Below are 21,707 nucleotides of genomic sequence, written 5' to 3' on the forward strand. Positions count from 1 at the left end.
TCCATGTTTTATATTCCCATACCTACTGGATTGAATTATCAGAATATTATTTAATATTCAGATTTTAACCAGATAACATTTTTAAATGTTGTTAATAAGGTTTGAATAAAAATCAGGTACATTTCTGATTAAAAATAATGTGTTAATAAAGTTTAATTGTTTTTGTTTCATAACAATCACTGAAAATCGCACACGTACTCACGCACAGAAGTAGTCCACTGCGCCCTCTGTCGGCCAAGGTCTAACAGCGCAACAACATGGAGGAGAAACCAACATGGCGTCCGTGAGCAGAGCTAACTCTCCGCTGTCTTTCTGACTTATTTTCTTCTTAAATTAATCATTGACACAGAAACGCGCTCCGTTTAACTGAAGAGTAAAGTTGTCATGTGAGTAAAAACACGAACTTTATTGAGTAAATGATGTTTTGTGGGTTTTTTTGCTCAAACGTGGCATAGCGATGCTACAAACATTAGCAGCTAACGTCGTCGCTGGTGAATTTAACAGCTTCCGTTTCATTAAAGTTGAAATGTGTGAGTGTTGAACTGCGATTTTTTAAACACCGCTTAACTAAATAAACGTCACGTCGTTTGCTGTCGGTTTGTTTTTTCAGTCATTCTACGAGTTTTAATGTGAAAAAGCTTCAGTTTGTGCATGAAGAGCAGCTCTCTGCCGCAGGGCCGTGTCCAGGCTGGCGGTGGTGTGTGGGGGCTCCAGGGGCATCGGGGGGGCCGTGTCCCGTCTCCTGGCTCAGAAAGGCTGCAGAGTCGCTGTGGTGTCCAGGAATGAAGACACTGCCCGGGACACTGTGGCGTCTCTTCACGGAGGTAAACTGACCATGTGAAAAATGTTTTTAAAATTGTGAAATTTTTATTTATTTAATGTTGCAGTTGAATATTACTCTCCTCACTCTCCCAAGTGTTTGCTCAATATACAGTTCTAACTACACTCAACTCACTTTAGTATCATCATGTTGTTTTCAAAGCTTTACAAACTTGAGTTTCCTGTTGGAAAAGTCTGAAATCAACATGTTCTTTTACATTTTATTTACGGAGTCCATGTGTTTGATTTAGTGTGAGTGGAAATCCTAAATATATATTATTATCACCTGTTATAAATAAATATAAATTATATCTTCAGACGATCATGTGGCTTTCAGCTGTGACGTGTCCAGAGAAGACGAGGTGCAGAAAACCTTCACATGCATCCAGAAAACCTGTGGAAACATCTCCTACCTGGTGAACGCAGCTGGTATCAACAGGTGAGGACACGCCCACTGTGTTCATGTGTGTGTGTGGGAACATCCTCACAGATTAAATGTGCCGACTAATGCTTTTGTTCAGAGACGCTCTGTGTGTGTGTGTGTAACGTCCTCACAGATTAAATGTGCTGACTCATGCTTTTGTTCAGAGACGCTCTGTGTGTGTGTGTAACATCCTCAAGGATTAAATGTGCTGACTCAAGCTTTTGTTCAGAGACTCTCTGTGTGTAACATCCTGACAGATTAAATGTGCTGACTCATGGTTTTGTTCAGAGACGCTCTGTGTGTGTGTGTAAAACATCCTGACAGATTAAATGTGCTGACTCATGCCTTTGTTCAGAGACGCTCTGCTGTTCAGAACCAAACGTGAGGACATGTTGGAGCTGCTTCACACCAACGTGCTGGGCACCATGCTGACCTGCAGGGCGGCGCTGCGCACCATGCTGCACACTGAGGGAGCAGCCATCGTTAACATAGGTCATGTTTTCAGTTTGGTCACCAGGTGGCGACGTGTATCACTTCAGTTTGTTTTGTTACCATTGATCATGAATAGAGAAATATTTAAAGATTAATATGGATTTTGATTTGAATTTATTCATCAATTATGTTTTCAGTGAATCAACATGAATAGTTGTTTGGTTCATAAAATATTGTTTAGAAAAAATGATTCAGTTTTAGTGATTTCTTTGTTTTATGGAGTAAAGACATTTAAGAAGCTGAAAAATCACAGAAATTTGTTTTAATTATTATAATAACACTCAAACATTTCACCTTCATCCAAGAAACATCTTTGTTTTGTGACCTTTTTTAGAACTATAACCTGAATGAATGATGAATGTTTAAGTCTATGACATCCTCAGAACATGTTCACATCTTTATCTCACTGTTAGACTGAAGTTTGTAAACCATTCACTCTCCCACACCAAAGTCCACACACCTCCATCACTAAGTTCAAATTTGTTTGAAATCCAACGTTCAGATTGACCTCAGTAACACAAAGTGACCACACGAGGCAGCAGAGGATCGCTGATTTTCTCTCAGAGGTTTGGTGTGGGAGAGTGAGTGGTTTACAGACGTCTGTCTGACAGTGAGATAAAGACGTGATCATGTTGTGAAGATATCTCAGATTTAAGATGATGTAGATTATATTTGATTAATCTCTTGTTAAACTGCTAAAAATGTGTTTTTTCTTGTGTTCCTCAGTGTGAATGAGACTATTTCTGAACTATCCCTTTAAATGGAACACTGTTGTAGATTTTTTTTAAATGAATGAAAACCAGCGATTGACTAAAAGCTACTTTTTTAATTTCCATTTTGTTGTTGAATGACTTTTAAAAACAATTCTTGAAAGTAAAGCTGTGTGTTTTATTCTGAAATGTCATGTGTTTCCGTTTCCTGTCTGCAGGTTCAGTCGTGGGTCTGAAGGGGAATGTGGGTCAGAGTGTGTACAGTGCCAGTAAGTCGGCTCTTGAGGGGTTCACGCGGTCTTTGGCTAAAGAAGTGTCGTCACGTGGCGTCAGTGTTAATCTGGTGGCTCCAGGTAAAACACGGCACCGGCTCACTCCCTCTCACCGCTGGATTATTAACTTGTTATTGTTCTTTAATTTTCAAGTTCCTCTCTTGTCTCCAGGTTTTATCCACACCGCCATGACGGCGTCACTGAGGGAGGAGGACGGCGTTGGCTCGGTTCCTCTGCGGAGGTTCGGTGAACCGGAGGACGTCGCCTCTGCTGTGCTTTTCCTCCTGGAGTCGTCCTACGTCACGGGACAGGTGCTGGTCGTGGATGGAGGCCTGCAGCTTGCCATGTGAGGGGGCATGGCCTAACCTGCCTGTGGCAGGTAAGGACCTCACACTTTCTGTTGAGTAAAAATGTTCTGGAGCATGTGACTGAACTTTCACACATTAAATGTAAAAACTGTAGAAGAACTGTTGTTTGTGTTTCTCTTAGAGTTTTAGTTTCTTGTAGTTTGTTTGTAAAAACCCGTCAGAAGAGATTTTTTTCTTTTCTTTATTAACTTTCATACCCTAAAATAATATCAGGACAACAATCAAACATATACAGGCATTGATTGGCATGGAAATGTGCAAACACACACAAACGGCCGGCTGATGACGTTAAGCTACAGAGACAAAAATCGCAGATATAAATATATGTAACTTTTTGAATATTTTTTACCAGTGTGTTCTGCTCCTGGAAAACTGCTGGGGAGGAAAAAAAGCCTCATTTTATTTTGTACATTCTGATAAAAGGTGATTTGGCTTTTTAGTGTCCAAAAATAACATGCAGAGAAAAGTGTGTTTACATCAAAAACCCTTAAAGTGATTTAAGTATATTTTTACAAAACATCACAGAAAATGTCCATAACAGTTTGTTGTGGTTTTAAATTTCCATATAAAAATAAAATGGACGCACGGATTCTGCGAACCCGACAAAAGTTTACAGTTTATTTGCAGAAATTGAATAAATGCTCTGTTATTGTGTTCGCATCGGTGTGTAATCACTTTAAAATAACAATAATTTAATAAGACTGTTATAAATGTGTTTAATGTGAGGGCCTTGCTTTACAGAGGCGGCCATTTTGTGTTGCCATGTTTCTACAGGACAAACCAGGCGTGTTTTCACGCTTTACAATGACATAAAAAGGCCACCGTAGTTTTCCACAAACACTTCAGAACGTGAAGTTCAGAACGTTTTTTACATTTTTTACTATCTGCAGTCTCATCACTAGATGTCACTAATTCTTACACACTGGACCTTTACGAAGTGAGCACCAGAACTTTTTTTTCCATTTCATTTCATTTTTTTGTCGCACAAAATACATCAAACATCGGCAGATGCTAGCAGTCGCCTTTTATTGCGAAATCCGGGCGAATTTGGGGGAGATTCAAAGATCTCTGATATGACTTTTACTTATTTATAATTTGTTCACAAGTGAACGACAATAAAAGCCATTCAAGTTTAAAATAAACACGTGGTCCAGCAGAGGGCGCTGTGAGCCATGTAGCTTGATGTTTTGCTGTAAAAAATAATAACAATCGCAACAACAAAACCCGAAACTCTCACATGTTAGCTTAGCTGTTAGCTGCAAAGCAACGAGCGATCAATAACGTTGTCACAATTGTGTGTTCATGTGGATGTGGAAGATATCGGAAAACAACTTTTTAAGGAGTAAGCGGTTTCAAACGTACGGTTTTAGCGGTCACCGCGTCGCTTTGCGAACCATGTGTCAGCCACGCCCACCAGCTAGCATTAAAGCGATGGCGCTTAAAAAAAAAATTTAAGAAGAAAAATCACTTTCCTACATCGCAACTTTCATCGTGTCTTTCCGTCTTTCACGTCACATCCACACATTGTAAAAACAAACCTGCGTCTGAAATGTCAAAAAAAAACTCACTTTCTTTTCGTTAAATCACTTTTTCTTTTTCTTAAAAAACTAAATAATTCAAAACGGTGTGAAAGGCCCGGCCTTGTCCAACATGTTTATGCTAATCTGTGCGTCGTTATTCTACGTTTTAACTGCGTTTTTTTTCTGAAAAACTTCAACACGAGTCGCTTTCAAAAGTTGGGGAGAATTTTTTTTGTCTTTTTTCTCGTCGTAAACACTTCGGTCATTTCCCCACGTCCAGTCAATAAAACAAAAAAAAACCTTGTGATATATATACTGAGTTGTGTCTATAAAAACATAAGTAAACCTGTCGTCGCCCCCTGCAGGTCAGTGACGGTGGAGCAGGTTCACTTCAGCGCCCCTCGCCGTCATTCAGTATCAGTGTCAGGAGCAAGGGGGCGGGACTTCTTTCTCAGGGTTATGTCGCGATCCTCTTCTCGGGGGGCGCGGCCGTCGTTTTCTTACAGGTCGTCGCTCTCCACCAGGCCACCGGGGGGCAGCGTGCTGTAGTCGGGAAAGAAGGCGGCCTTCACGTCCAGCCCTCTCTCTGTGAGCGCGGCGTAGCGGCTCGTGGACGGACGCACCTTCTTGGGTTTGGGGAGGTTTGGCTGCTGCCACAGAGCTGAGGACGAGAGCGGACGACGTTAGCATCGTCAGCATCATTAACATCGTTGACGTCGTAACGCCAAAAAACAGAGCAAGCAAAGACGCACAGAGTTTATGATGAACTTACCGTGGACGTCGAGGCGCGCAGTGCTGGACACGATCCCGGCCTCGTTCTTGGCAGACACCGTGTACCAGCCGGCGTCTTCTTTCATGGCCGGCTGGATGATCATACACAGGTAACCACAGTTGTCCTGGTGCATACTGGGAAAAAAAATAAAAACAAACTTTAAAACTGAATGGAACAATCACGTGACTTCCAGGTTGTTGTTTTTTGAAGCTGGGTTCAGTAAGTGTGTCCGAACTATTTGAAATCACAAAAAATTAACAAACCGTGAAAGCTGCGATAGCTGCAATTTATTCTCATTTCTGTCGTACAAACCCGTTCATTCATAATGTACACTTCTCACAATCTTCTCGTAGCGTTTGTTTGTGTTTATCGTAGAGTTGTACAAACAAAAACCCGTTCATTCATAACGTACACTTCTCATAATCTGAAAAAAGGGTTTGTAATGTTTTAATCAAAGATTATATCGCGGGCGCATCGCAACGTTCCTTTTAGGTCAAAATCTGATGACGTGACAGAACACGTGTCAAATCTATTTGTCTCTGGATCCAGGTTTGGTCAGGTTTTACCTGATTCTGTCGGTGTTGTGAGTGAAAGACTCGTTTTCTCTCTTCCAGAAGATTTGTGGGGATGGGACGCCGGTGACGCGACACTCCATTCTCACAGGATGTCCCTCAGCCACGCGCTGAATGCAGCTTCTCCTAGCGTGGCATTTCTTTGGCTGTGGAGAGAAGGGGCGGCGTTTTAGTTTGGACTTGTTGGTTTGACACTTGTCTTGAGTGTCTTGCGTGACTCCTGTGACTCGTGTGAAACTGCTTTACTTCCTCCCGCTCACCTGCTACGATGAGCTCCAGGTTGAAGGAGTTCTGCCCGGCTCGGTTGCTGGCGATGCAGGTGTAGATTCCCGCGTCGCGGCTGCTCACTGGCTCGATGACCAGCGAGTGGACGCCGTTCTCCCTCACCAGCATCTTGTGGGCGGAGTCGGGGCGGATGGTCTGTCCGTTCAGCTGCCAGATGAGGTCAGGGGTCGGCAAACCGCTCACCTGAAGGAGGTGAAGACAACATTAAGAGACACGTTATAATTATATATATATAATTATATTATATATTACATTATATTATATTATCATATATTTTAAAAATATATATTCTTTATTCACACTCTCAGTGGAAACAAGTCTCTGAGTCTATGATATCTGTATCACATGATCACGTCTTACTGTTAAACTGAAGTTTGTAAACCACTCCCTCTCCCGCACCAAAGGCCAATTATAATATAATGTGTTGTCATCATCATCATGTTGTGTTTTATTTTCTTTCAATAAAAGTGCTTACATTTGAGAATGATGTTTTGACGACTGAGTATAAAACAGTAGAACAACAGAAATGTTGTGATTAAACTTTGCTTTTTCTTGTCTCGTTCTCATCTGTGTGCGTTTCCCACCGATGTTTCCGCTCGTAATCTCAGAGACGATTCTCAGATATCTCTGAACAAATGAGCCAGAACTCTTTCAGAAGGCCAGGTATTTTGAGAATGAAAAAGTTTAGAAAAGCCACAAATGATGTGGAAATAAATATTTGCTGTAAATATCCGGGACATGAAAGGTTTGTAATGAATGAAGGCTTTTTTTCAGGGGCTTATTTTTGAACTGCGCTGAAAACAAGACTTTTTTATTATTATTTATTTATTTTTCGGCTTAATTGCGGGTCTGTTTCTATTTAATTACACAGAAGAGTTCATTTGTAATAGACTCACACACCAGGCACATGATTATATAACCAAGAATTTGATGTTGATTTGCAACCTTCTGATCAAGAGTCGGACGCTTCCTTAAATGTGACAAAAAAGTCACAGTTTAGTATGTCGTCCAAAAAGTGACAAAAAGTCATGCTATAGTATGTCGTCCAAAATGAGACGAAAAGTCATAGTATAGTATGTTGTCCAAAAAGTGACAAAAAAGTCAAAGTATAGTATGTTGTCCAAAATGAGACAAAAAATCATAGTATAGTATGTCGTCCAAAATGAGACGAAAAAGTCAAAGTATAGTATGTTGTCCAAAATGTGACAAAACTTCATACTATAGTATGTCGTCCAAAATGAGACGAAAAGTCATAGTATAGTATGTTGTCCAAAAAGTGACAAAAAATCATAGTATGTCGTCAAAATGAGACAAAAAGTCATAGTATAGCATGTCGCCCAATGTGACGCCATACTATAGTATGTCATCCAAAATGAGACAAAAGTCAAAGTATGTCAAAATGAGACAAATAGTCATGGTACAGTATGTTGTCCAAAATGAGACAAAAAAGTCATAGTATAGTATGTTGTCCAAAAAGTGACAAAAAAGTCAAAGTATAGTATGTCGTCCAAAATGAGACAAAAAAATCATAGTATAGTATGACTTATTTACTATAGTCATACTTAGTATGACTATAGTAAGACTTTTTAGAGCGGCTTAATTGCGGGTCTGTTTCTATTTAATTACACAGAAGAGTTCATTTGTAATAGACTCACACACCAGGCACATGTTTATACGTTAGCCAAGAATTTGATGTTGATTTGAACAACCTTCTGATCAAGAGTCGGACGCTCTACCTTAAATGTGACAAAAAAGTCACAGTTTAGTATGTCGTCCAAAAAGTGACAAAAAGTCATACTATAGTATGTTGTCCAAAAAGTGACAAAAAAGTCAAAGTATAGTATGTTGTCCAAAATGTGACAAAAAATCATAGTATAGTATGTCGTCCAAAATGAGACAAAAAGTCATGGTACAGTATGTTGTCCAAAAATGAGACAAAAAAGTCAAAGTATAGTATGTCGTCCAAAATGAGACAAAAAATCATAGTATAGTATGACTTATTTACTATAGTCATACTTAGTATGTGACCAAAAAGTCACAGTTTAGTATGTCGTCCAAAAAGTGACAAAAAGTCATGGTACAGTATCCAAAATGAGACAACAAAGTCATAGTATAGTATGTTGTCCAAAATGAGACAAAAAAGTCATAGTATAGTATGTCGTCCAAAATGTGACCAAAAAGTCACAGTTTAGTATGTCGTCCAAAAGTGACAAAAGTCATAGTATAGTATGTGTTGTGTGATAAAAAGTCATAGTATAGTATGTCCAAAATGAGACAAAAAGTCATAGTATAGTATGTCCAAAATGTGACCAAAAAGTCATAGTTAAGTATGTCATCCAAAAAGTCATACTATAGTATGTTGTCCAAAATGTGACAAAAAGTCATAGTATAGTATGTCAAAAATGTGACCAAAAAGTCATAGTTAAGTATGTCATCCAAAAGTCATACTATAGTATGTCAAAATGTGACAAAAGTCATGGTACCGTATGTTGTCCAAAATGAGACAAAAAGTCATAGTATAGTATGTCAAAATTAGACAAAAATCATAGTATAGTATGTTGTCCAAAATGAGACAAAAAGTCATAGTATAGTATGTCAATCTGACAAAGTCATAGTATAGTATGTCCACACAGTATAGTATGTCGAGACAAAAAGTCATACTATAGTATGTCATCCAAAATGAGACAAAAAGTCACAGTATAGTATAGTCCAAAATGTGTAGTATGTTGTCCAAATGAGACAAAAAGTCATAGTGTATGTTGTCCAAAATGAGACAAAAAAGTCATAGTATAGTATGTTATATAATGTGAGACAAAAAGTCATGGTACAGTATGTTGTCCAAAATGAGACAAAAATCATAGTATAGTATGTCGCCAAAATGTGACCAAAAAGTCACAGTTTAGTATGTCGTCCAAAAAGTGACAAAAAGTCATAGTATAGTATGTCAAAATGTGATAAAAAAAGTATATATGTCGTCCAAAATGAGACAAAAAGTCATAGTTTAGTATGTCGTCCAAAATGTGACTAAAAAGTCATAGTTTAGTATGTCGTCCAAAATGTGATAAAAAAGTCATTGTATAGTATGTTGTCCAAAAAGTCATAGTCACTTCACTGTCAAGTGTTGTGTTTAGTGACTCTGTTTCCACACTTGCATGAGCTATAGAAGCCTCAGAATTTTGATCCTGACTTTGAACACACAACCACCTGGTCTAGTGTCAGATGCTCTGCCACAGGCACATATGACAATGGAGGCTTATTACAATTTAGAATAACTGTCATAGAATGTGTTTCAAGAAATCGGAGGGATCCGAACACACGACCTTCTTATCTGAAGTCAGACACTCTACCACTGCACCACAGAGTCTTTTACAGATAACAAGGCCGACAGAGACTTGTTGCGTGAATGGGGTGAAGTCTGCCATCTCCGATTGCCTTGTTCTCTCTGTTCCCGTGGTTACTGTCGTCTCTTTGCTGTGGTCATTTTCATGTAAGACATGTTTGTCTGTAGCGTGTCTCTCTGAAGCAGTTTAACTGTTCTACGACTTCACAGTGTTCCCTCATTACACTTTAAAGGCATAGTTCAGGGTGTTTGATGTGTGGCTGTGCTCCTAAGTGTCTAAAATAGATTTTAGACACTTAAAAAAAGGCTCACCTAAGTAAATCTACACTACCTTAAATTTGTGACATCTCAAGAAACAGTTTGACAATTTATTTTCCTCTAACACAGACTCTTCCAACAGGAAAACTGAAGTTTGTAAACCACTCACTCTCCCACAAGGGGCTGTTGGTCCTCTGCTGCCTCGTGTGGTCATGTTGAGTTAAGTCTAAATTTTAAAAGCCGAATTCTACAAAAAAGGACATTTGAACTTAGTGATGGAGGCAGCAGTGGATCAGTGTGTGTGATGTTAAAATCACTGTTTTTCTCTATGAGGTTTGGCGTGAGAGAGTGAGTGCACGACAAACTTCAGTTTCCTGTTGAAAATATTGTTTTACAGAACAAAGATGTCATTTTAAAACATCTACTTTTATCTTATTAAGTTGATCACTTTCTAACCCAGGGATCACTGCCTGTACTGTAGCCACCACCAGGGGGCAATACAGATGACTTTGCTTTACATTTGTATCTTTTATTCACAGTTTGTGTTAAGACGCGTCACAGTGTCCATGTTCCTCACTCTCGTTGGCTCAGGTGTGATTTACCTTACAGTCCATGCGACACAGTCGACCCTCCTGAACGATGAGGTCACCGGGCGCCTGCAGGAAGTGGGGGCGGAAGTGGCGCTCCTGGATGTTGTCGTTCTCATCGCCGCTGTCTCTGGACCTGGACCTGGGTCTGAAAATGAGATTATTTCAAATTAAAAACAAAGGCTTTTATTCATTTTATATAACATTTTTCTTTACAAATGTTTTTCAGAAGAGAAAATATCAACTCATCTGGTGCTAAAGGTGTTTTTCATTAGCATTTTCAGGGAGTACAGGGGTGGGGTAGCTCAGTGGTTAAGACCGGCACCCTGTGTGCAAAAGACTGCATGGTCGCACGTTCAACTCCACCCCTGGCAGGTTGTACTCAATTCCCTTGTAAGTCGCTTTGGATAAAAGTGTCTGCTAAATGACATGTAATGTAATGTAATGAGTACAAACAGCGTAATGCTCCTTTAAATAACCGCCCACATCCACGTGCGTGTGAGTCGGGACCACACAGGTGTTTCTGTTCTACAACAACAACAATGATCGCTCATCACCTGCACGTCAAAACACCAGGAGGGAAATAAAGAGAGCGAGACGATTGATGTTAATCTCACTCACAGAGATTCACTCACACTATGAATGAATGAATGAATAAATCACAGCCTTTTCTTTAATAAAAGAAGAGTTTGAAGTGTGATTTACTTCATGTTTCTGTTAAATATTAGTTAATAACATTGAAATGATGTGTTTCTTTGCTTTCTTCACACAATTATATATATTTTCATTTAATTTTAAAGTGAGAAAGTGAAGTTTTTGTCTCTGCAGGTCGCACCTGCGCATGTGACCAGGTGTGGAGCGCTGGCTTCTTCCTCGCTGGTTCACGGCCTGAACCATCATCCTGCCTGTGCAGCTCACTCGCCCCTGACAGACAGACACAGAGAGGAAGACAGGTCATTGGCAGGAGGAAATAAAATCTTGTGCATGTTTAATCTCCTTCCTCTTGTTATCTAAGAGGTAAAAGATACACAGTCCATAAAATATAAATGAAATAAGCCAAAAATCAAAATCAAAAAAGAATAATACTAATAATACAAAAGTGAAAAGTCAAAGAAACATCTGTGAACTCACCTCAGGATTTCCTGTCATGATGGTGTAATTACCGTCGTCGTCCAGAGAGGCCGCTGTTGTGTGCAGAGAGCACGTGCCATCAGCGTCACGACTGATCCTGTAATGTTCGCTTCTCTTAGAGATCTGTTTACCGTCTTTGAACCAGTAAACCTGCAACACCACAGGAGACCATTATCACTAACTAGCACTACAACTATCACTATAACTAACTACAACTTTCACAAGAACTATCACTATAACTAACTACAACTATCACTAACTGCAACTATCACTATAACTAACTATCACTATAACTATCACTATTACTATAACTTACTACAACTATCACTATAACTATTACTATAACTAACTACAACTATCACTATAACTAACTATCACTATAACTAACTATAACTATCACTATAACTATCACTATAACTATAACTATCACTATAACTAACTATAACTACCACTATAACTATCACTATAACTAACTACAAGTTCTAATGTCTGATTTTGTCACTTCAGTGTTTGAAATCCTTTGTTGGTTAGGGGTTAGGGAGGACCAGCAGCTGCTGGTTCCCCACAGCTAAAATCACTGATTTTCTCTATGAGGTTTGGTGTGGGAGAGTGAGTGTTTTACAGAGTCTAACAGTGAGATAAAGACGTGATCATGTGACGTACCATGTGATCAGGTGAGACTTTATTAAAGAGGCTGAGTTTTTGATGTTCTCACCTTTGGTTTAGGGTCTCCTGTGACCTTACAGGAGAAGGTCACTGGCATCCCCTCAAAGACTTTGTAGTGTTTGAGCTTCTGGTCAAAGGACGGCGCCACCCCGTGGCCGGTAGAGTCCTCATCGTGCTGCACGTCGTCGTCGGACTCCTCCACCGGGGAACGCTCCAGACGGAACTCAATCTCGCTGATGAGACGCTGCTCGAAACTCGACACTTTGTATTCCTGAACATCACAGACGGAGAGAGAGAGAGAGAGAGAGAGAGAGAGGGAGAGAGAGAGAGAGAGAGGAGAAAATGAAGAGAAGCTTCTGAGGAAATCAGTAACAACTGCTTTGTGTGAAGACAACAAACAAGAACCTGTGATCACTAACATCTTCATCAGCTGCTGAATAATCATTGATCAATTGAATTTGAATTTGTTCAAACACACCAAATAATAATCCTAATTCTGACCCATGTGATTTATCATACATTAACTTTAAATATTCATATTTTCAGTCTATGAACTGTTTTCACATGGTGACAAAAAATTAGGACAAAAACTTTTCCTTCCTCCTCTGTCTGATGTTAGAAGGTCATATAAAAAGCCTGAACTGTCCCTTTAATGAAGCAGCTGATCACTGAATGATTACTTTGATGCAGCCCTGAAAACATTTGCATACTTAATGGTGACTTTGTGGATTTAACAGGTGACAAAGTGAAAGGATGAAAACTAAGGTTTTAAAAACCTTTTGAGTGAAAGAATCTTTATCAGACGACTTGTTTTCCTGTTGAGAGAAAGAAAGAGATTTCTCTTTGTTTTTCTATTTATTTTAATGTTTTAAGTAGAATAGACGTTTTTCTCAGTGAGCGTGAATCAAACATCCAATCACAACCAAGAGTTAACTTTGACCCATCCAATCACAACCAAGAGTTAACTTTGACCCATCCAATCACAACCAAGAGTTAACCTTGACCCATCCAATAAACTAAGAGTTAACCTTGACCCATCAATCACAACCAAGAGTTAACCTTAACCCATCCAATCACAACCAGGAGTTAACCTTAACCCATCCAATCACAACCAAGAGTTAACCTTGAATCAATCACATAAGAGTTAAACTTAACCCCTCAATCACATACAGAACTTAACCCATCCATTCACATACAAGAGTTGACCTTGACAGTTACAACCAAGGTTAACCTTAACCGTCGTTAACACAACCAGGAGTTAATCTTAACCTTAACCCATCCAATAACAACCAAGGGTTAACCTTAACCCATCAATCACAACCAAAGAGTTAACCTTGACCCATCCAATCCACATTAAATCAATCATACAAGTTAAACTTAACCCCTCCAATCACATACAAGAGTTAAGCCCATCCATTCACATACAAGAGTTGACCTTGACCCATACAGTTAACACAACCAAGAGTTAACCTTAACCTTAACCATCATTAACATAACCCATCAATCACAACCAAGAGTTAACTTTAACCCATCCAATCACAAAAAGTTAACATTAACCCATCCAATCACAAACAAGAGTTAACCTTGACCCATCAACCACAACCAAGAGTTAACCTTAACCCATCCAATCACAACCAAGAGTTAACCATATCCCATCAATCACAAAAGAGTTAACATTAACCCATCCAATCACAACCAGGGTTAACCTTAACCCATCAATCACAACCAACAGTTAACCATATCCCATCAATCACAATTAACATATCATCCAATCACAAAAGGTTAACATGCCCATCAATCACAACCAAGGGTTAACCTTGACCCATCAATCACAAAAGAGTTAACATTAACCCATCCAATCACAACCAAGGGTTAACCTTAACCCATCAATCACAACCAACAGTTAACCATATCCCGTCCAATCACAAAAAAGAGTTAACATTAACCCATCCAATCACAACCAAGGGTTAACCTTGACCCATCAATCACAAAGTTAACCTTAACCCCATCAATCACAACCAAGGGTTAACCTTGAGAGTTAACAACCCATCCAATCATTAACATTAACCCATCCAGTCACAACCAAGGGTTAACTTGACACATCAATCACAACCCAGAGTTAACCTTAACCCATCCAATCACAAGAGTTAACCTTAACCCAATCACAACCAGGGTTAACCTTAACCCATCAATCACAAACAAGAGTTAACCTTATCCCATCCAACCACAACCAAGAGTTAACCTTAACCAATCCAATCACAAAAAAGAGTTAACCTTAACCCATCCAATCACAACCAGGGTTAACCTTAACCAATCCAATCACATCTCTTGCTTCTGACGTCACACTGATGTGAACATGCCTCATGCTACAGTGAGTGTGTGAGTGAAACTACCCCCCCTGGTGGTTTATAGTATCAATGACAGTTAACACAGGCTGTGAATGTAAAAGTGTGTTTTCTCTTTAAATAAACGGCGACACTGTGTCGTTGTGTTCATGCTCAGATACAAACAGTCACTCCCTGATGCTGGTTTGTTTCTATAAACACATCTTTTTATGGAAGTCTCTGGAGAACTCCTGTTCATCTGTATTTACAGAGACACAGGGCGGGGTTTGTTTGTGTGTGTGTGTGTGTGTGTGTGCGTGCGTGTGGAGCATGAGCACAGTATCAACGGTGAAAATCTATACAGTCTTTATCTCACCGTTACACAGACTCACTCTCCCACACCAAAGTCCACAGAGAAAATCCGTTTTTAATTTTTGTGCTTTGTTGTGGTTCCTTTGATTTAAACATTTTCTCTAAAATAAATCTAAATATCTCCGTATCGTTAAGTGTTCTGGACGCAACAAAAAAGTGTGTGTGTGTGTGTCGTGCACATGCGTGTGAAAACACACGTGTGAAGTGAGTGCGTGTTTGGATCCTCACGAGCCACCGTACCTGTGTGACAGGCTCCTCCTCTGTGTCCTGTGTGTTTAAGACAGTGGCGGCGTTGTCGGCGCCGAGCAGCCTGCGCGCCATCTTCTCCTCATAGGTTAATCTCTGGAAGCAGGGATTAATGATGTCAGTGGGGGGGAGGGTTAGTGTGTGAGTGGCAGAAAACACACACACACACACACACACACACATCAGGTCTGTTGTGTTCTTAAAGAATAAGATTTTACAGGATTACATTCGAAGGACATGAATTTCGTCAGGCGACAAGAATTCTGTGAAGAACTGAGTTTAAATAAAACGCGGCATCAGATTATAGCAAAGCTACGACAGAAATGTTGTGTTTTCTCTGTTTTCTGTTTTGTTGTGTGCTAAACTCCAAACACAAACCACCTCATGTCTACGCAGTGCAAATGTTTGGCGTGCGACTTCTGCCGCTCAAAAAGATGCAAAACTTTCATTGTTTGCTTCAATTTTTGAAGTCAAAATATTTAAACATGAGCAAAGAAATGATGTGTTCAGGAAATGACTCTGAAAAAAAGCTTTACCAACGCAAAAGCTAATTATCACGAGATTTCTACGTAAAAAGGTTTTAAAAAGAGTTTTTTTTAAAAAACACAAAGTGGTAAAACCAGATTTTTTACGTTCCGTAGATGAGTCAATAAAAAGAAATGAAAATAAGCCACTTTCACTTCTTTAATAAACGATAAAATAAAACATTATTACAAACTTTGGTCGTTATTTGTCTGTAGTTAGCTTAGCATGTTTAGCATAGCATGTTTACTTGCAGCAAATAATGGCGTCAAGTTCACAGTGAAGTGAGTTAATGAGTGATGGAGAATGAAACAGAAGCTTGTTTTTTTGTGATTTTGAACATGTTAATGTCATGTTACTGAACACACACACACACACACACCTGTTGACCGTTGCTCATGCGCTCCTCTTTAAAGCGCAGCTTCCTCTCCAGGTCCTGGATGACAGCGTCCTTTGACCCCTGGATGTCTGAGTCAGTGGTGACGCGCGGCGTCTTAGTGACCGACGACTTTCTGGGGAAAACTTTGCTGAAAGAAGAACAAACAGATACATTTGTCAACATTAACGTTGTGTGTTTATCTCTCTGCTCCCTCTTTCCTCCTCTTTCCTCCTCTTTCCTCCTCTTTCCTCCTCACTGCCACCCTTATCTGACACGTCAGGCTGCTGTCACTTCTTATCTCACCCGCCAGCAGCAGGAATGCCAGCAGGGAGTGAAGAAGAAGGGAGTGAAGAAGGAGGGAGTGAAGAAGGAGGGAGTGAAGGGCTGATGAAAAACTACTGCCACAAAACACACACACACACACACGCACACACACGTTGGACATTCAAGACTTGAGGGGACATTGCATTGACTTACATTCATTTCCTGGAGACTTACTCTAACCTTAACCACAATTACTACTGGCCTAATCCTAATCCTAATCCTAACCCTGACCCTAACCCTAACCTCAACCTAACCTTAAAACATATCTTCACCTTAAAATGTAGTCATTTACATTGTGGGGACTTGATTTTTGTCTCCACAAGGAAGACAAGTCCCCATAATGTGACTGTGTAAACAGGTCCCCACAACATTAGTAATACCTGCACACATGTTCACACACACACACACGCACACACTGCTGCCTCATCACTAAATTCAAATGTGTTATTTTGTCTCTTCAGTGTTTGAAATCTGACGTTCAGATTGACGTCAGTGACACAAAGTGACCACACGAGGCAGCAGAGGTCCTGTGAGCTAAAATCACTGATATTCTCTCTGGACTTTGGTGTGGGAGAGTGAGTGGTTTACAGACGTCTGTGTGACAGTGAGATAAAGACGTGAACATGTGACATAGATTTTATTTGGTAAGTCTTTTGTTAAGTGGATAAAAAAATGGAGGACGACACGTGGCAGATGTTTAGTGCGTGTGTGTGTGGGTGTGTGTGTGTGTACACGTACACAGTGCCGTTGCCTTTGGGGAGGCCCAGAGCGTTGACCGTAGGGCTGCTGGGCGTGGACGGCGTGGACGGCAACACCGATGACAGGAAGCTGGAGGCTGGAGACGGAGGGACGGAGGAGAAAGGAGAGGACATGTCCGAGTGAGCTGGAGACATGGAGATGGGTGGTGGTGGCGGAGGAGGAGGAGGGGGTGGGGGGAGAGGGAAGTCCTGGGCAGGGCCTGACGGCGAGGGCAGGTTACTGGAGCTGAGGAAGGGCGGAGGTGGAGGCGGGAAGGACGGCGAGCTCGGAGACTCCACGCTGCCCGCTTTAGTGAACGGAGGCAGCGTGACTTTGGTGAAGGGCTTGTGTGAGGTGGGCGGAGACAGTGGGGAGGAGAGGGTGGAGCCGGATGACTGGGTGACGTAGCTCACGCCTCCACTGCCGCCGCCGCCGCCGCCGCCGCCGCTACTCCCGGGGCTCTGGGCGGCGATGAACTGCTTGGGCCGGGCGTAGTTGAAGGTGCTGGCCTGCATGGTGGCGCTGCTCTCCAGCTCCTGGAAGGAGGGAGGAGGGGGGAGAGGTGGGGAGGGTGGAGCAGGTGCAGGTGAATCCTGTAGGGGTTGCTGTGGCAGGGGCGGGACTTCCTGGTTTTGCTGCTGCTGCCAGACGGCTGCTTCTTGCTGCTCCAACAGAATCTGTTCCTGCAGCTGCTTCAGCTGAGAGGCGTTTCTGCAACGAAGAAGAAGAAGAAGAAGACGAAGAAGAAGAAGACGAAGAAGAAGAAGAAGAAGAAGAAGAAGAAGAAGAAGAAGAAGAAGTTCAGCAACAGAGATCACAATCATAACTTTATTATTATAATAATAACAATTATAATAATAATAATAATAATAATAATTACAATAATAATAAAAGAGCGGGGGAGAGGAGTCTCAGTTCACATGTGACACCATCATCTGGTGAAGACAGAACACAACACTCCAGATGTGACATTAGAGTGTGTGTGTGTGTGTGTGTGTGTGTGTGTGTGTGTGTGTGTGTGTGTGTGAGCCTTTAACAAAGACTTGTTAAAACGCCGGCCTGTCGACGACTCGTCACATCAGAGGAACCAGGAGACAAGTGAGGGGGTGATCCCACACCAACTCTCAGAGGGAAAATCAGTGAATTTCGCTGGCGGGGACATAGCCCTCCCTAACCCATGATTATATATATACATATACGTATACGTATATATATATATATATATATATACGTATACGTATGTATATACATCGTATATATATATGTATGTAACCTCCCTTCAGTGTGTAATGTGAGTTCTTCATAAGCAGCCACTTCAGAACATGTTGTTGTTGTCAGGACTCGACCATGTTCACATTCACAAATGTGTTCCAGATGTTGGATAATCAGTGAACTATTCTTCATGTGACACCGTCACCCTCCTGTAAAACACCAGTTAATATTTGACAACATTTACAGCCGACAGACTGCGTGACAAAATTCAGTAACGTAAAGACTTGTTCGTTCTCCAGTGTCTGTTGTCTGTGATCATCATTAAAGAGAATCACAAACTTGGTGCTCTCTCCTCCGCTCTGTGGTCTCCTGCTCAGACCTCCGACAAAAAGAGAGCTTTTACAGGAATAGTTTGGCAGCCACTGAGGCTCCGCTCCACTCCACTCGAGGCGGTTTGATTCCTTTTTTGGCCGTGTTCTCGGAGGCAGAGAGGAAACACACTTCATTTCCTCACAGACTCATCTCTCTCAGTCCGACTACGCTGCGTCACAGCCTCTAGTTTTGATTTTCCTGTCTGTGTCTCCTGTTTTCTCTGAGTTTGTCTGAGCAGATCAACAACAGAGTGATCTCTAACCATCTTCAGTGACCTTTCATAACCTTTAAAGGTCCAGTATGTAATAAGGATACTTTTCCTGTCACATGAACTGACATCTGGTCATTTCAAGTTCTTTAAGTGAAACATTTTTTACTTAGTCAAATAGGGCTGCAACTATTTTCCTGATTAATAGATTGTTTGGTCCAAAATAAGGAGGTCTTGTTTTGTCCATAAACCAAAATCAATCCGATTGAATGATTTCTTTAGTTCAAGGATCAGTGAGTGAATGTGTTTGTCAAAAACCCACGTTCTTCTTCTTCTTTGAGTCTAATGTAAGTTGATATTTGACAGACACTTACTCCCCAAACTTGACTGTTTCCATGACAACAAAGTTTGAAAAGTTTTTATTTTTACTTTTCAAAACTTTGAGTTTAGGTTAACGGTCAATTCTTTTTTGAATCAGTTCATGTTTTTTCAGAATAAAAGCGCTGAACTCACATTTGTTAAATCATCTGCCGGACCCTGACACTGATGCTGACGGGCCAGTTCTGGCCCTCGGGCCACCAGTTGCTGACTGCTGCTTTAGTTAAACAGAGGGAAAAATGACATTGACCTTTGACCTTTGACCTTTGTCCTGCACTTTTCTTTCCTTCACTTAGACAGATATGGTCACATGTTGTTGCTCCTAATGTAAGATGATTTATTTTAGGAAGCTCATTGTTTTCTCTTTCTATAAACTTATATTTATTTACATTGTTTTTCATTCTCTGTCCTACGAGTGATTGTAAAATGTAAATAATGTATGTAAAACCACTACAACTATATATATATATATATATATATATATACATATACATATATATATATATATATGTATATATATATATATATATATATATATATATACATATATATATATATATATATATATATATATACATGTATATGTATGTATAATAGATATTGAATGGTACAGTGATACTGTTGTAGGGGGCGGGGGCTTTTTACATATAAATACAAAGACTGACATTTACAAAAACAACTCAGACTAATTGAATTCTAATTCTGACAAAGTGACTTTTGCCTCCATGTTGTTGAACATATGTCGCGCTGCATAATTAGCAGTGCATGAAAAGGTCAGCAGATTTTATGGACCACTTATCTTGAATGCTGCTGCTGCTGGAGGCGGTTCACAGACTCTGTGATCATTACATGTCATTACATGATCCTGCTGAGGTGCTGACCTCCAGTCTCTCATGGTCCAGACCGCTCTGACCACACGAGTCGACCGTATGTGACGCTTTCATCTGCGCTGTGACTCAGCGGCGGCAGCAGCAGCAGCAGCAGCAGCAGCAGAGAAACTGTGCAGATGATTATAGTTTCCTGACACATGTCGTTTAAAGCAGAGCGGTCCTCTGTTGTGACTACATCACTCTCTCTCACTCTGTCTGTGTCTTCTGTGCTAAAGCGGGCCTGAATTAGGAGGGAAGTGTTCCTCCGTTGCCATGACAACAGTGCTTGTGTTTTGCTGCCCGGGTCGGAGCCAGCAGGCCCACAGAGCGCCGCACTGAAGCATCTCTGTTCGTCTCTCATTGACTCTCTGTACGGTAGAAAAGGACAAAGCACTTAAAGGGATATTTCAGGCACTTAACTAAAGACTAACCTGAATAAAACATCTTAAATATGTGTTCAAGTCTTTATATCACTGTTAGACAGAACTGAAGATTGTAAAGCACTCACTCTCACACACCAAAGTCCAGAGAGAAAATCAGTGATTTTAGCTGCTGGTCCTCTGCTGCCTTGTGTGGTCACTTTGTGTCACTGAGGTTAATCTGAATGTTGGATTTCAACATCAACAACAGTGAAGTGACAAAATAAGACATTTGAACTTAGTGATGGAGGCAGCAATGTTAAAATCAATGATTTTCTCTATGAGGTTTGGTGTGGGAGAGTGAGTGGTTTACAAAAAGTTGCAAACATACAGCCTTTTGCAATGGCTAACAAAAATGTCACAAATCATTTGTCTACTTTTATCTTTATCTTATCCAGAGAGAGAAACTTTATAAACAGACCAGAGAACAGCTCCAGAGACAAACTTTATAAACACACCAGAGAACAGCTCCAGAGATAAACTTTATATACACACCAGAGAACAGCTCCGGAGAGAGAAACTTTATAAAAAGACCAGAGAACAGCTCCGAGACAAACTTCATAAACACACCAGAGAACAGCTCCAGAGATAAACTTTATAAACACACCTCAGAGAACAGCCTCCAGAGACAAACTTTATAAACAGATGTAAAACAGACCAGAACAGCTCCAGAGATAAAACAGACTCATAAACAGGAGAGAACAGCCCAGGAGAGTACCAGGAACAGCCCAGAGAGAGAAACTTTATAAACAGACCAGAGAACAGCTCCAGAGAGAGAAACTTTATAAACAGAGAGAACCAGACCCAGAGAACAGTCACCAGAGAGAGAGAGAAACTTTATAAACAGACCAGAGAACAGCTCCAGAGAGAGAAACTTTATAAACAGACAGAACAGAGCCCAGAGAGAAACATACAACAGATTCAGAGAACAGCCCAGAGAGAGAAACTATAAACAGACCAGAGAACAGCTCCAGAGAGACGAACTTCATAAACAGACCAGAGAACAGCTCCAGAGAGACAAACTTTATAAACAGACCAGAGAACAGCTCCAGAGACAAACTTCATAAACAGACTCAGAGAACAGCCCAGAGACACTTCATAAACAGACCAGAAACAGAGAGAGAAACT

The 21,707-nt window shown here is 40.6% G+C and overlaps 2 protein-coding genes across 4 annotated transcripts in view; one reads left to right on the forward strand and one right to left on the reverse strand.

The window, feature by feature from the left end:
• Positions 1-240: 240 nt before the first annotated feature.
• cbr4 (carbonyl reductase 4) lies at positions 241-6,399 on the forward strand. 3 transcript variants are annotated; one of them, XM_044043546.1, is made up of 7 exons: positions 241-386; positions 676-824; positions 1,138-1,258; positions 1,599-1,735; positions 2,664-2,798; positions 2,889-3,096; positions 5,992-6,399. In XM_044043546.1, coding segments are annotated over exons 1-6 (723 nt in total). In that variant the 5' UTR covers positions 241-384; the 3' UTR covers positions 3,068-3,096; positions 5,992-6,399. The 3 variants fall into 3 exon arrangements, with proteins under 3 accessions (XP_043899481.1, XP_043899483.1, XP_043899482.1); XM_044043548.1 differs by having other exon boundaries at positions 5,995-6,056; XM_044043547.1 differs by lacking the exon at positions 5,992-6,399 and having other exon boundaries at positions 2,889-3,178.
• Positions 3,250-21,707, reverse strand: part of palld (palladin, cytoskeletal associated protein) — an 80,489-nt gene continuing 62,031 nt past the window's right edge. The window contains exons 12-23 of the mRNA XM_044043543.1: positions 17,122-17,832; positions 16,063-16,207; positions 15,153-15,254; positions 12,993-13,031; positions 12,266-12,487; positions 11,551-11,700; positions 11,255-11,343; positions 10,435-10,567; positions 6,196-6,417; positions 5,944-6,089; positions 5,378-5,511; positions 3,250-5,266 (exon numbers count right to left, since the gene is read on the reverse strand). Of these exons, the coding sequence (XP_043899478.1) occupies positions 5,106-5,266; positions 5,378-5,511; positions 5,944-6,089; positions 6,196-6,417; positions 10,435-10,567; positions 11,255-11,343; positions 11,551-11,700; positions 12,266-12,487; positions 12,993-13,031; positions 15,153-15,254; positions 16,063-16,207; positions 17,122-17,832 (2,254 nt within the window). The 3' untranslated portion in view covers positions 3,250-5,105. The remainder of the gene's footprint in view (positions 5,267-5,377; positions 5,512-5,943; positions 6,090-6,195; positions 6,418-10,434; positions 10,568-11,254; positions 11,344-11,550; positions 11,701-12,265; positions 12,488-12,992; positions 13,032-15,152; positions 15,255-16,062; positions 16,208-17,121; positions 17,833-21,707) is intronic.

This window comes from Solea senegalensis, linkage group LG14 (assembly GCF_019176455.1).
Source record: "Solea senegalensis isolate Sse05_10M linkage group LG14, IFAPA_SoseM_1, whole genome shotgun sequence".
Classification (NCBI taxonomy): Eukaryota; Metazoa; Chordata; class Actinopteri; order Pleuronectiformes; family Soleidae; genus Solea; species Solea senegalensis.

Excerpts from the sequence above, each read along its gene's own strand:
- cbr4 (XM_044043546.1), top strand. Across the intron at positions 1,736-2,663 it reads AGCAGCCATCGTTAACATAG|GTTCAGTCGTGGGTCTGAAG; the intron begins GTCATGTTTTCA and ends TCCTGTCTGCAG. Across the intron at positions 2,799-2,888 it reads TGTTAATCTGGTGGCTCCAG|GTTTTATCCACACCGCCATG; the intron begins GTAAAACACGGC and ends TCTTGTCTCCAG.